The 15,691-nt window shown below is 39.0% G+C and overlaps 2 protein-coding genes across 2 annotated transcripts; both read right to left on the reverse strand.

Annotated features, from left to right (window-relative positions):
- Positions 1–1,992: 1,992 nt before the first annotated feature.
- LOC108261620 (P2Y purinoceptor 11-like) lies at positions 1,993–12,061 on the reverse strand. Its single transcript, XM_053675407.1, has 2 exons — positions 11,906–12,061; positions 1,993–3,458 (listed from the first exon to the last, which is right to left on the reverse strand). Exons 1-2 carry the CDS (start codon positions 12,034–12,036, stop codon positions 2,489–2,491), a joined length of 1,101 nt encoding a protein of 366 aa, XP_053531382.1. The 5' UTR covers positions 12,037–12,061; the 3' UTR covers positions 1,993–2,488.
- Positions 12,062–13,838: 1,777 nt separating this feature from the next.
- LOC128629088 (P2Y purinoceptor 11-like) lies at positions 13,839–15,232 on the reverse strand. The gene has a single exon (XM_053675408.1). It carries the CDS (start codon positions 15,141–15,143, stop codon positions 14,187–14,189), a length of 957 nt encoding a protein of 318 aa, XP_053531383.1. The 5' UTR covers positions 15,144–15,232; the 3' UTR covers positions 13,839–14,186.
- Positions 15,233–15,691: the final 459 nt, after the last annotated feature.

A 15,691-nucleotide genomic window follows, 5' to 3' on the forward strand; every position in this document is an offset into this window, starting at 1 on the left:
GAATCCGTAACATTAGGAATAAGGTGATGATTTGATTACTTAATGTGGAATTCGAGTTTTGCAGGGAGTACGAGTATCTGGATTAGGCAGCCTTGCATAATGGTTCCTTTTGCCGACATGTTGTGCTGATATGAGTTTGGGAGTTAGTTTAATTACGGTCCCTTTACAACAGTGTAGTTTGAAGTGATTTGTTTTTTTCCTGAACCGTAGATTGGTGAATAGAATAGAGTAGTTATGCAAATATATATGTGTGGGTGTGTATATGTATGTGTGTATATATATACATATGTGCTATACGGTGTGCTATGGATATGTCATACAAAGTATACGAGTTACACTATTTAAATGATACAAAGCAGTGGTCACAAACTCGAGGAAGGGAGGATATACTGCACAATCTGTGAAGTGAATTGAATTGATAAGACGTTATATGGCAGCTGAGAACTGATAAAAACTGAGAGCTGAGAACTGGATGCAGGTGTGTGTGATCTGGGAATTGCAGTCCATGGCAGCCAGCCATGTTTGTGAACCGCAGTGCAGGATGGGAAATGTGGTTTGTGACATGAGTAGATTTAACACTACCTTAATATGGTCAAAAACAGTTTAAATGAAATGGATACATTTATAGGACAAATTTTATGCCTCTCACAATTGGGCGCTCAGCCAAGGTAACAACTTGGTGGTAAGTTGAAACAAAGCTCATGGGTGATAAATCTTATTTTGGACTAAGTTAAATACATATTCACATTCCTCCAAAGTGAGCGTTTAAATTACATTTAAATGTCATGTATGAAGGATCTGAGTGATATTTTGAGTGTGGTACAGTTATAAGTTAATAAGAGACAACATGCATGTACATGCATGTTATACCATTTAGACTCAACGCTATTGTTGTACATATAAAACCAAATTCACTAGGGTGTTTTGAATGGAAATTAGGGGGATAAAAGTGACTAGAGGACTGTAAATACATATCTAGATCTCAACCTCGTTTACACTATTTTAGTTCTATCTTATTGGGATTATCACTCGTTAGCACAGATGGGATATTAATATGTTCGGTTAGTGTACACCACACATTTTTAGACTAAAGGAATTTTGTTTTCCTTTCTCAATATCTTTCTGGTGAATAAAAATCAGGAAGGGGTAAGAATGTATCTTTGCCAATTGGTTTTGTATTTTTAAAGTCAACAGACTTGAACTATTTTACAGGTTAACTATACATGAGAGTGGAAGACCCCATTAAGAAAGGTGTTATTCGTTTGATTAGAGCAGTAGAGATTACTTTAGTAAATTTTTAAAATGATTTGATAGACCAACATTATTTAATCTCTGCAGCAATATTTCCTGATCCACTGTGTCGAGAGCCTTTTATAAATCGGCAGACAGGGAAGTGCAGAGGGTACCGTGACATTGTCTTAAGACTTTCAAAACAACAGTTGTGCTGATATGTTTATATGACCTTAGACTTCTTGCAGACTGATAACACTGCCACCACCATGCTTGACTGCAGGTATGATGATTTTTTTTTGTGGAATTCTGTGTTTGGATTACGCCAGATGTAACAGGACCACTGTCTTCCAAACATTTCCACTCATCAACTTTCAACTCATCAATCCACAGAACATTCTCCTCAAGCTTTGGGGATCATCAAGTTTTTCCTATTTGTAGCTAACGGCTCTCACTGTGGTTCTCTGGAGTGCCAGAGCCTTTGAAATAGCTTTGTGACCCTTCCCAGACTGATGTATTTCAATTATCTTCTGGAATTTCTTTCAATTTTCACATTATGTGTTACTGGGTAAGACCTTTTAACCAACTACATGCTGTTGAAAAACTTCTATTTATGTCTTGATTTGATTGAACAGGATTTGCAGTAATCAGGTCTGGTTGTGTCTAGTCCAGCTGAACCCCATTATGAACGTAGTTTCAAAGATTTGGGGAATTAGTAACTACAAGGGCAAATAAATTTTACACACAGGCCCAGATGGTATTGGAAAAAACTTTAGCTTCAATAAATAACATTATCATTTAAAAAGTATATTTTGTGTTTATTCAGGTTGCCTTTATTTTATCTTAGATTTAGTTTTAATTTCTGAAACAAGAGAGTTGTCGAGTTTCAAACAAACCTATTAAACACGAGAAACTGCTTGGATGAGTTGCACAAAAAAAGCTTTTCCTGAGAGCTTCTCATTCCTGGATCCACAACTGGAATCAGTTTAGATTAGACCAAAATAAAGGTTTGTTGACAATAGCAAACGCATACAAGCACAATCCCCCAAACCCACTGTAAAATAAAATATGGAGTTGCAACATTGACTTTTGGGGCTGTTTAACAGATCGTGCATACTGAGTTTATTATCAATTTTACTAAATACAGAAACTTTTAGCCCAAAACTTAGATCCCTTTTCCTCTGAAACTCTACATGATAATGGCCCAAAACATACATCCAAATCAACACAAATGTTTGCAGAAAAATAATTTGTAATCTCAGTCTCTGGATTTCAATTCAAAGTTCTTTGAAAAGTTTTCTCCAACTGTGATCTGTAAGTTTGATACATTAGAGCTCCTTCTACAGCACACTGCCCTGATACTGTCAAACACAGCCATATACAGGATGGGATGGAGGCAAATGTTCAGACAAGCTAATACCTTTGACACTTGGAATCCATTACGCACATAACAATTAGGCTTGCCTTCTTCTCTCAGTTTAAAGTTCACTATCTGTAGAATGTGATAGGGGACAAAAGACACAGTGTACAAGACACAGACTAATCCAATAATCAGAGCCACTTTTTTCTTCTCCAATGAGGTGATATTTGCATTTTTAAAAACCACCCACAAAACACCAAAATAGGATGCAAAAGTAACTACAAATGGGACAAAGCAGCCTATAACAACCATAAACACCCTGTAGGTAGACTTTAGGTTTGATTTATTATTTATATTTGCAAATAAGAAACATTTGTCACTATAGACACCTGAAAAGTAGAGAAGTGGAGATGAAATGCTTGCCACAAAGATCCAGACGAACACACTGATGATCTTGGCGTGTTTTGGGCGAATGTGTTTGCGTGTGAAAAACGGATGAACGATGGCCAGGTATCTATTAACACTGATGCACATGATGAAGTAAATGCTGACGTAAAGGTTACAGGTGAACAGAAAGCGGTCTATTTTGCAGACAGTATGACCAAATATCCACTTCCGTTCTCTTGAATAATAGTCGATAAGAAGGGGCAGACTGAGGGCGTAAAAGATGTCACTGATGACCAGGTTGCAGGAGAACACCACTCCCGTGTGCCAGTTCTTCTTCTCCTTAGTCACAAGCAGCCACAGCGCCAGTATGTTCCCCACCAGCGCCACACACATCTCCACACCGTAGATGGGAGGTAACAGGTCTTTTTGAAACGTACTGTTACAGCTCCTGTTCCAATTTCCTACCATTTTACCGAGCCTCCTAAAAAAGCAATACAAAGCATCTGTATTAGAATAAATCAGGAATAGTATAGGACAGTCATTTTCAGCTAGTCTTGCCTCCAGACCCATATGTGTTGTTTATCAAGTCACAACCCAAAACTAATTTCAAAATAAATGAAATGAACCAACTTTGGGGTGGTAAAGGTAACTTGTCCCAAACTGGTAGATTAGTCTTATATTATTATATATCACAAGAATAAGGACTTTTTGAAACATATCGTTACAGCTCCCGTTTCCTACCATTTCGAGCCTTCTAAAAACAGCAATGCAAAGCACCAGTATTAGAATAAATTAGGGATAGTATAGAACAGTCATTTGCAGCTAGTCTTGCCTCCAGACCTATATTTGCGTTCAAACGTTAGATTAAATCTTGATACACAATTACAACTCAGTTTCACATGCTTAAGAAGTCATAATGAACTATTTTTAATGTGTTCTTTACACATTAATTGCTAAATGACATTGTAATATCCAGTCCTGGCCTGTCATCAATGTAGTCAGTTTCATATTTTCATTTCAAGGTTTACTCTAAACACTTAAGCTTTTAAAATAAGTTTACATTCTTTATTCAGATATGTTAGGGTAATTTGTAATATTATGATGGACAAACAGAAATGCTATGTGAGTTAAGAAAATTTATGTTTTGTGCATCCAGTTCCATGATGCTAACATGTTGTCAGCAAAATGGCCTCAGACTGAGGTTCGCATTGCACCGCCCCCACGTGACTTCATGTCTGCACGCGGTTCAGACGCAGTACAGGACAGTACATGCAGACAGACAGGTAGAGACGTACATTAGCCGTACATTAGATACTTTATTCTGCAATATTTAGTATTATTTGCGAATTTTATTTGCATGTTTAAAAAGTTGGCTAAACAAATTATAGCTAGCTATATGAGGTAACAGAACTTAAGTTAGATGCGTTTTTTATGTCTTTATTAACATAAACACCTACTGTTATTTCTTTCAATAAATAAAGTTATATTTGTGAGAGAGTTTTCATTTTGAATGTTGTAGACTTCTGGAAGAAATGTGTGCTCACTCACATAACTGTCATTTTCCAGGCTAAATATTTGACTATTCTCAAAACACGTCCAAGCCTACCGACCCGGTCGCCCCAGTACAGCCCACACCCAAGTCTACCGACCTGGTTGCCCGGGTTCAGCCCACGCCCAAGTCTACCGACCCAGTCGCCCAAGTTCAGCCCACACCTGAGTCTACCGACCCGGCCGCCCAAGTTCAGCCCACGCCTGAGTCTACCGACCCGGTCGCCCAAGTTCAGCCCACACCTGAGTCTACCGACCCGGTCGCCCAAGTTCAGCCCACGCCTGAGTCTACCGACCCAGTCGCCCAAGTTCAGCCCACGCCCAAGTCTACCGACCCAGTCGCCCAAGTTCAGCCCACGCCCAAGTCTACTGACCCGGTCGCCCAAGTTCAGCCCACACCTGAGTCTACCGATCCGGTCGCCCAAGTTCTGCTCACGCCCGAGTCTGATGACACGCACAGGACGTCGCTATGCTTTCCTGCTCCACCGAGGACGTTGCTCTGCCTTCATGCTCCACTGAGGACATCGCTCAGCCTGCCTGCCCTGCTGTGAATGTCGCTCCGCTTTCCTGCTCTGCTGAGGACGTCACTCTGCTTCCCTGCTCTGCCGAGGACGTCGCTCTGCTTCCCTGCTCCGCCGAGGATGTTGTTCTGCTTTTCTGCTCTGCCGTGTATGTCGCTCTGCTTTTTTGTTTCGCCAAGAACGAAATGCGGTCTCCAGGCTCTGCTTGGGACATTCTGCCCAGGGGGCCGGGGCCGCCAATGGAGATGGATGTTTCATGGCACTCCGGGAGGAGTGCCCTTGGGGGGGGTTCTGCCACGAGTTCGCTTTTAAGCAGCGCGCTGTGGAGCATGTGAGCGCGCGTGCACGAGCAGGTGCACGAGCACCTGCTTTTCCCTTGTGGACAATCGTGACATTTCGACACGTGCATTTGTTTATGTTTCTGTTATGCCTCCTCCCCGTTCTGTCATTGGCTATTGTTTCACGTGTGTCTGAATTGCCCTCAGCCGTCAACTATTACAACGCTGAGTATGTTTGTATAAATACCGCACGCCTCCCAGCACACAGCACGGAATATTGAATGAGTTATAGTCACTTAGTTTAGAGTCCTTACGATAAAGAACTATAGTCATAGTTCATGTCATGGTTCATGGTTCATGTTTAGGTTTGTTAGTTTTATTCACGCTGGTTTCTCCGCTACCAGTCCCGCGCTATAGTTCATGTTTCTTGTTTTGTTTCTCGACCCTGTATTTCCGTGACCGTGACCTTGATTCCTGCCTCGCCCCTTTATGCCTGTTTGCCGATCGCCTGAACTTTGCATGTTACTGGATTACGTTTGTGGATCACGTTTTGCATTTGTCAGCCTGTCTCTCCTTAAATAAACCTGTTCATACTGCGATTGCATCCTACCTTATCTCCGTTACATCACGAATTGTGACACTAGTGTTTTGTTGTTAATTTACATGTCAATCTTTTGCAGCATGATTGTGGTGTACTAGTTTACATTTTCTTAGACATAATAAATTAGGCTTCAGTCCACTTTTTTTCTTTTTTTCCATATTTTCTTTATTGGCTGAAAGTAAATAGTCCCCCTAAGTGGCAAGTGCTGAAGTTAAGATTTAAAAACAAAAACATACCCCCAAGTCAATATTGTTGAAGGAATTAACACTGATGGTTACATTATAACACAAATTTTAAAAATGTTTTCACACTACAGATATTCTGCGATGACTGCGGAAGGTGGTCAAATGTGTGTTGGAAGGCCAAAGATACAGGACGGTGTGTGAACTATAGGCTACCATGGCTTTCGGTGGAGCTCACTTTCTTCATTGTTTGTGCTCAAAAATTACACACATCAATTTTAAAGCACTTGATTTAGCTTTTATTTGGCCTATCATTATTCCTATTAATAAGAATATGAATAATAGGAATAAGAAAACAGTTCAAAAGTAGTTGCTGCTGCCTGCTGTCCATCTTTCAGCACCGTGGAGGCGTGGAGAGTGGCGTGGAGAGAGTAATATCAGTAGTAGTTTATTTTTTACTTTATTGCTGAGAGAGAGGGCGAGAGAACATTTTATTAATCTACCCTCCTCTTGTCCTGCAAGGCAAATGGATCCTCTTGTGTGGAATCCATAAGCCTACACCTTCCTGAGTAATCTGAATGAATATGCTAAGTCATCAGACGATAGCTCATGGGTTCCCACATTGCTTCCTGAGTGCTTTGGTTCATACATTAGTTAACTTTTATTTTTGTTTTACAATGCCGAGAAAGAAAACTAAGCTGCTTACACCTGCCTGACTGAATGTGATGCTTGTTGCAAAGAAACATATAGCTGCAAGCATGTAGGCTTATGTCACATCAAACCTCCAAACAGATATCAAAACCAGACATCACAGTATGAAATAGCATATTGTCAATATTTTAGAGAGCCCCCAGAATTTCACAAATCGGGTTTTAAGAGGAGCTCATAGTTTATTAAGAGGAGCCATGTTCCCCTCTCTCCCCTGTGATTCTCACCTTGACCATCTATAAATTGTGTGAAAAACATGTAGACAGCAAGGCAAGTTGCTACCATGCTGGTTTCAACTGAAGAGAACTGTATTGTATATTCTAAAAGGTGAGTATACATGATTTATTATTTATTATTATGTTATTAAAGTCTTCCATGGAATAATTTTGTTGTACTTTTGCTTAGTTTCTTATTGAACACAGGGGGGACAGTATCTAACAGTAACGTTCCCACCTGTCAGGATGTGTTCCCCCTGCTATGATGGACAAATATAGGACTAGCAGGCTGAAAATCACAAGACTTACCTGGTGTGGGTAAACAGGTCAGCAGTATGAATTTGGCACATGTATTAGCTTTCTTTCTTATTGAACAGTATCTGATAATACAAATATAATTTGCTAGGATGGAGGTGGTGTTAAGACAAAAAAGATAAAAGCTAAAACTTGTAGGGGAAGATCTTTTTTTGTAAGATCTTGAATTTCTTTTGACCTTTTCTCAGTAAATTGCAGTGAAAGTGTACTTGTTGGGACAGAAAACCATCGTATTTAGTTCACACTAAACAGCTGAACTAAAGTGGACACTAGCGCTCTCTTGTGGTCAAATTGCATTTCTTTAAAAAAAAAAACAAAACTGTACTAAGCAGGAAAAAAAGAGAAATATGATCAATATGTCCAGGTATTGTGCCTTTTGAGAACAGTCAAATATTTAGCCTGGAAAATGACAGTTATGTGAGAGAGCACACATTTCTTCCAGAAGTCTACAACATTCAAAATGAAAACTCTCTCACAAATATCACTTTATTTATTGAAAGAAATAACAGTAGGTGTTTGTGTTAATAAAGACATAAAAAATGCAACAAACATAAGTTCTGTTACATTAGACAGTCATCGAATATGCCTTTTACTTCTGGAATACAACATTCTACATATAAAAGTCGTTAAAAATGTTAGTTTTGAGCCTTAGGGTTTTCCATGGTACCTCAGTGGCACGAGCACAGCATGTCGGGGGAGAGTTTTTCGTGCACGCGCGCTTTGGGGGACGCGCGAATGGGGGAACTGAATCAGACACAAAACACTTGCAGGTAAATGATTCTCACCTGCGTGTGTGTGTGTGTGTGTGTGTGTGTGTGCGCGCGCGCGCTTATAAAATAAAACCACTGTATCCACCGTTCTGTATCGCATGCAGAGTTGACATCACGTGCGGGCTTCCGGTTGAGTCCGTTTTGCTCGATGCCCAACTATACCTACACTAACGAGACCTGACACTCGATAGTTTTTCCTGAGGCCTGACGCATTAGGGCGCTTTCACACTGGGACGTTATTTTATTTATTTATTTATTTATTTATTTATTTATTTATTTATTTATTTATTTATTTTTATTCATTTTTTTTTGGTGTTCACATCCAGACATTAAATGCGGGCGATACGCTGAATGAAAGTGCAAATTCACTCCCTGACAGTAGATGGCGCGTTTTGAAAAGCGGAAATACTCCGGTACACAAGGTGGCGCTGCACAACTTTCCGTTTCTGACACCCACTTATCACTAGGAAGAAGAAGAGAGACAGTATTTAAGCCGTTCATACACTTTTTGCAAATTGATTTAAGAATATACGCACTTTTCTGAAATGTAATTAATTTGGTGATTTGGCCACTGCAGCAAATAGCCCCCTTCTTTAAATTTAAACCCTTAAAGTTCTACTTTTAAACAGTATACTCTTTGTAAATAAGTACTGATTTGAATTATATCAAAGTCACAGCAATAGCATTCACATACTTATGGGAAGACCCATTATTATGAGTATGTGTAGGGAAGAGACAAATAAAAAACAATGCTATTTAGTGTAGAAAACCACTGAAAGTATTAAATCGATCACTTAGAATATATGCTTGCATTTCAGTGTCATCAAAAAATAGCCACAACATAAATACATATATATATATATATATGTATGTATTAGTATTTAGTGGGTAATTTTGAATCTTGTGCTGTAGGCAGAAGGATTTAATAGCAGTTAGCATTTTATTTCGGGTATGTCACTTATGCACACTCACTAAAATCTTCTTCGTCTTCTTTTTCGTCTTCTTCGTCTGTAAGACAGTTTTGTACTTGAGTGCCATCAAGTCATACTTTTATGTAACTTCAGCGGCTACAGGCACCTGAACAAAAGTGCGAATCTCATTGGTCGTGCAAGTTTTGACGCGGCGTGTCAAAAAATCCCCAAAAAAGAACAAACCCCTCGACGTTAAAAAAAAATTACGCTTTGACGCCACACGTTTTACACCTGGGTGTGAACACTCTGGACAGCCATTGGGGCATTAAATGGACCGTTTATCGCACTGCAAAATCGTCCTGGTGTGAACATGGCTTTAGGCATGATGCCGTTTTGGCTGAGAGCTGATGTTGAGGTCTGAGGATGTCCAATACGTACACCGTACAGCTGATGAGCAGTCACCATGCTAAACCACATAAGCAGGCCCAATTGCAAAGGTTCAGGGCACATACACATACAGACTTTCACAGACATGCACATTTTAATTTATTATTATACAACAGTTAGTTCCAGTCCACTAATAGAACCGCACTGGGACACTTCACTATGTGTATCACTCCACTCGTCTGTGTTCACCACTTATAAGTTTACTGTGAGCACGCCCCCCTCTCTTTTTCCTGGCTCCTGTGTTGACATCTTTTCTCTTTGTTTCTCTGTTGACTCGGGTGTGGATGAATGAAGCCCGTCACCATTTATGCAGTTCTTTGTCTCCTCACCATCTGCGCATTTACACACCTTCCACCTAGCCAATCAATAGTTAACCCATTGTCTCTGTTGTGTATCAAGCATGATATATACTTTGCTTTTCTTGGAATAAATGAGAGATCTTGCAATTTGAATCGTGTGTGTGTCTGTGTGTCATTTGGTAAACTCTTCCAAGGCCTTTGTTTTCTCTCTTCTTAAAAATTGTAACCCGGAGTTTCTCTAGTTTCAAATCCTAACAACCACAGAAAATTCCACTTCCTATTTTGAAACAGTTACTACTGTAGAGTTAGCGATATCATCAACGGACATGGCAAACCATACATTTGTCATGAATATAATTTTTTATTTAAAATATGAAAGGTTATCAGATGAAGATGAAAAAGAAGAAGAGAAGTCTGTTTTACCAGAAACCTCTGTAACAGGAGTGTACAAATCAATGTGAGCTAGCCAGTTATAACTGAAGTGCTATAAAGTGAGCGTAGCTTCTTCCGGATCTATTTCCACTCGCGGAGCAAAAATGTACGAAACATTTGGTCATATTGTGTCTAAAAAAGCAGTATTTCACTTGCAATTTGTGATCAGCTACACTTCTCAGCCTGTGGCTTTGTGCCTGCAGCTGAAATAGCTGATGTCGATATTCAGTTTAACCACAGTCAAGCTTGTGGCACATATGTGTTAGATTTTAAATTGTGGAACGTCCAAGAGTTACTTAGTTCCCAGGCATGGACAGTAACGTGTTACATTTACTTCGTTATGTTTACTTTAGTAACCTTTTGAAAAAAAATGTACTTTTAAGAGTAGGTTTAACTGGCCATGCTTATATTCTTACTCAAGTTCATTTTTAATTAGAGAAATGTACTTTTACTTCGCGACATTCGGCAGAGTTCCTCCGTTACTGTTAAATGTTAATGAGTATATGTAGTTTCAATAATTTGTTTATATCATGCATAAAGAGGTCTCGAGTCTCGCGATACGCTTCAGTGGTCTGAATGTTGATGAAACAACACACACACATATACACACACACACACACACACACACACACATATATATATATATATATATATATATATATATATATATATATATATATATATATATATATATAATGTGTGTATCTCATGAAGTTAGTTAGTTAGTTAATTGTACTTTAATATTCAGCCTTGGCTGAAAAATTGGTCTTTGGCCTCGCTATACTATCACAATACATATAACAATACACAACATCCACTTTAACATCAAAAGCAGGAATAACCTGTAATTTGCTTTCTTACAAATATGATCCACATTATGAGAGAAATTAAATTTACAGTCAATCATCACTAACGATAACGAATAACACTGAAGATTTACATTGAAGATCAAAAGCTAAAAATATTCACATTTCTACCCCTTATTCAGAAGACCTATTGCATTTGATAAAAAGTTTGCTCATATATTGCTTTTGGTGTTCTATAACGATGAAGAGATGGTAATAATTGAAAAACGTGTTTCAAAGGGTGTGTTGTGTCTCTAATTATAGCTAAAGCTTTCCTCTGCACAGCAATTTCATATAATTAATCGACTGACTTTTGCTTGGATCCTATGATTTTACCTGACACTCTTGTCACTCTGTTTAATTTTACTTTATTCACAAATGTAATTCTTCCAAACCACACAGTTATTTTATACCCTAAAACACTCTCAATTAAACTAGTATAGATGCTTTGTAAAACAACCTGACTTACAGTAAATTCTCTCAGTTTCCTTAGCAGGAATAACCTCTGATTTGCTTTCTTTCAAATATGATCCACATTATGAGAGAAATTAAATTTACAGTCAATCATCACTAACGATAACGGATAACACTGAAGATTTAAAGCAAAACAATATTCTTCTTTTGGTAGTGTGTGTGCTATTAATCAAAATCAGAATCAAGTCTGTTATTTATTTATTGAGGTACTGTTATTGAAGCTAGAAGACGGTTGAATTTGTGCAAAGGAAGTGAACAGGAACAAACCAAATACTAAGTAATACAATCTATACACCCTATAATCTTAATAGCAGACCATACAGTGAGGAAAAAGCTACCACATAGTGCATGATATTTTAGTATAAAGTGATACCTTACATACCTTGAATCTGCCCTGGTAAGATGTTTTCTACTTGGTACTGAGTTTGTAGTCTGTTCACGGATTCTGCCCAGATAGCCCGTGTCGTCTATATGTATGTGTTCAAGCACATCTACTCTGATCAATAGTGGCATTTCATTTCCTGTTTTTACTGTTGCAGCCACTACTGTCTTATACTGTATGTCTCTGTATGGTTAAGGTTTACTGAAAAATTATTAAAGAAAACATGGGGCCATCAACAGCCTCCAGAACAGGTTCAATGTGCCTTCACATGGCTTCCAAAAGTCTCTGGAAGTGTACTGGAGGGATGAAACACCATTCTTCCAAAAGATATTCCCTTACTCTGGGAACAATGTGTGTGGGAACACATCATGGACTGGACGCTGGAATCAATGATCACACCATCCAGAGTTACTACTATATATTTACAAATCGTATATGCTGTTCCTGAGGCTGTTTTTCCAGGGCTTGGACTCTTAGTTCAAGTGAAGACTAATGTTACTGATACAACATACAAAGACATTTAAGACAATTGTATGTTTCTAACTTTGTCGCAACAATTTGGGGGATGGTGCGTTCCTGTTTCAGCATGACAATGACAAGGATTGGGTGCCAGTGATTAGAACTTGCTTAGGAAGTGCAGGTGGAATCTGTCTTATTTATAACCCTCTCATATCTAGTGTCTGGTGTTATGGTAAATAGTTTGCACTTATATAGCGCTTTTATACAAAGCACTTTACACTGTGTCTCATTCACCCATTCACACATACACTCACACACTAATGGTAGCAGAGGTGCCATGCAAGGCGCTAACTTGCCATCAGGAGCAACTTGGGGTTCAGGGTCTTGCCCAAGGACACTTTGGCATGTGGAGTCATGTGGGCCGAGAATCGAACCACCAACCCTACGATTAGTGGACAACCCGCTCTACCACCTGACCCACAGCCTCCCTTTGATGTTGAGGTCTGTGGTTTCATTATGCCAAGAGCTAAAGAGTTCAGTAAGGCCTTCAGGAAAAAAGGTTGTGGATGCCTATGATTCTGGCAAGGGATTTAAAAAGATCTCTAAATGATTTGAAATACATCATACAATAATCTACGTGACACCAATTTCAAATGACTGCCAATTTGTCCAGAACTGGCCAACCCAACTAATTCAGCCCAAGAGCAGTCCATCTGATGCAAAAAGAAGTCTCCAAGATCCCCAAAATTTCATGACAGGATCTGCTAGTAAGCCTTGCAGCTGTTGGAGTCAAAGTGCATGCTTCTACAATCAGAAAGAGATTACACAAATTTGACTTACATGGGAGATGTGCCAGGAAAAAGCCTTTTTCTTTCTAAAAAGAACATTATAGCAAGAGTATGATTTGCCAGTGAGCATATAAACAAAGACCAGGCCTTTTGGAATAATGTGCTTCGGACAGACGAATCAAAAATAGAGTTGTTTGGCCACAGTAAAAGCAGATATGTTTGGTGCAGAGTAAAGACAGCTTTCAGGAGAAGCACCTCATACCAACTGTGATGCACAGTGGTGGAAATGTTATGGTCTGGGGTTGCTTCACTTCCTCAGGGACTGGACAGCTTGCATTCATTGATTCAACTATGAATTCTGCATCATACCAAAGAGTGTTTGAAGATAATGTGAGTCCATCTGTCCGAAAGTTGTAGTTGAACCGGATAATGAACAGGATAATGATCCTAAACACACTAGCAAATCCACCAAGGAATGGCTCAAGAAGAAGAAATGGAGGGTTATGATATGGCCTAGTCAAAGCCCAGATGTGAATCCCAGTGAAATGTTGTGGAGTGATTTGAAACAGACAGTACATGCAAGAAATCCCTCAAACATCTTACAGCTGAAAGAATATTGCATGGAAGAGTGGTCAGAAATTCCAGCAAGCCTGGTGGACAATTATGCAAAACAGCTTTATTAATACACACTGTTTCAAAGATGATCAAATGTTTGCTTGTCCAAATATGTCAAAACAGCCAGCAATTTCCATAGGGTGTACTTATGTTTTACAATACAAGCACAATCCCCCAAACCCACTGTAAAATAAAATATGGAGTCGCAACATTAATCTTTTAGGGCTGTTTAACAACTTGTGAGTGTTGAGTGTATTATCAGTTTTATTAACTACAGTAACATTATTAGCCCAAAACATGGTTGCCTCTTCCAGAAGGGTAAAATTTGGCCATAGATGAATTTTTCAATATGATAATGACCTCAGACATACATCCAAATCAACACAAATGTTTGAAGGAAAAGAAAATAGTTTGCAATCTCAGTTTCTGGATTTCAATTCACGGTTCTTTGACGAGTGTTCTCCAACTGTGATTTGTAAGTTTGATACATTTGAGCTCCTTCTACAGCACACTGCCCTGATACTGTCAGACACAGCCATATACAGGATGGGATTGAGGCACATGTTCAGACAAGCTAATACCTTTGACACTTGGTATCCATTATGCACATAACAATTAGTCTTGCCTTCTTCCCTCAGTTTAAAGTTCACTATTTGTAGAATGTGATAGGGGACAAAAGACAGAGTGTACAAGACACAGACTAATCCAATAATCAGAGCCACTTTTTTCTTCTGGAGTGAGGTGATATTTGCATTTTTATAAACAGCCATTATTACACCAAAATATGATGAAAAAGTAATTACAAATGGGACAAAGCAGCCTATAACAACCATAAACACCCTGTAGGTAGACTTTAGGCTTGATTTTTTATCTAGATTTGCATATATGAAACATTTGGCATTATAGACACCTGAAAAGTAGAGAAGTGGAGATGAAATGCTTGCCACAAAGATCCAGACGAACACACTGATGATCTTGGCGTGTTTTGGGCGAATGTGTTTGCGCATGAAGATTGGTTGAACGATGGCCAGGTATCGATGAACACTGATGCACATGATGAAGTAAATGCTGACGTAGAGGTTACAGGTGAAGAGAAAGCGCTCTGTTTTGCAGACAGCATCACCAAATATCCACTGCCGTTCTCTTGAATAGTAGTCGATAAGAAGGGGCAGAGTAAGGGTGTAAAAGATGTCACTGATGACCAGGTTGCAGGAGAACACCACTCCCATGTGCCAGTTCTTCTTCTCCTTAGTCACAAGCAGCCACAGCGCCAGTATGTTCCCCACCAGCGCCACACACATCTCCACACCGTAGATGGGAGGTAACACTTCTTTTTGAAACGTACTGTTACAGCTCCTGTTCCAGTTTCCTACCATTTTACCGAGCCTCCTAAAAAAGCAATACAAAGCATCTGTATTAGAATAAATCAGGAATAGTATCGGACAGTCATTTTCAGCTAGTCTTGCCTCCAGACCCATATGTGTTGTTTAGCAAGTCACAACCCAAAACTAATTTCAAAATAAATGAAATGAACCAACTTTGGGGTGGTAATAGTAACTTGTCCCAAACCGGCAGATTAGTCTTATATTATTATATATCACAAGAATAAGGACTTTTTGAAACATATCGTTACAGCTCCCGTTTCCTACCATTTTGAACCTCCTAAAAACAGCAATGCAAAGCACCAGTATTAGAATAAATTAGGGGTAGTATAGAACAGTCATTTGCAGCTAGTCTTGCCTCCAGACCTATATTTGCATTCAAACGTTAGATTAAATCTTGATACACAATTACAACTTAGTTTCACATGCTTCAGAAGTCATAATGAACTATTTTTAATGTGTTCTTTACACATTAATTGCTAAATGACATTGTAATATCCAGTCCTGGCCTGTCATCAATGTAGTCAGTTTCATATTTTCAT

This window comes from Ictalurus punctatus, chromosome 24, assembly GCF_001660625.3.
Source record: "Ictalurus punctatus breed USDA103 chromosome 24, Coco_2.0, whole genome shotgun sequence".
Lineage (NCBI taxonomy): Eukaryota > Metazoa > Chordata > Actinopteri > Siluriformes > Ictaluridae > Ictalurus > Ictalurus punctatus.

Coding starts and splice junctions, on each gene's coding strand:
- LOC128629088 (XM_053675408.1), bottom strand. CDS start 15,143: ATGGTAGGAAACTGGAACAGGAGCTGTAACAGTACGTTTCAAAAAGAA.
- LOC108261620 (XM_053675407.1), bottom strand. CDS start 12,036: ATGCCACTATTGATCAGAGTAGATGTGCTTGAACACATACATATAGAC. Junction 3,459..11,905: donor CTTACCAGGGCAGATTCAAG/GTATGTAAGGTA, acceptor TTGCTTTTTTAG/GAGGCTCGGTAAAATGGTAG.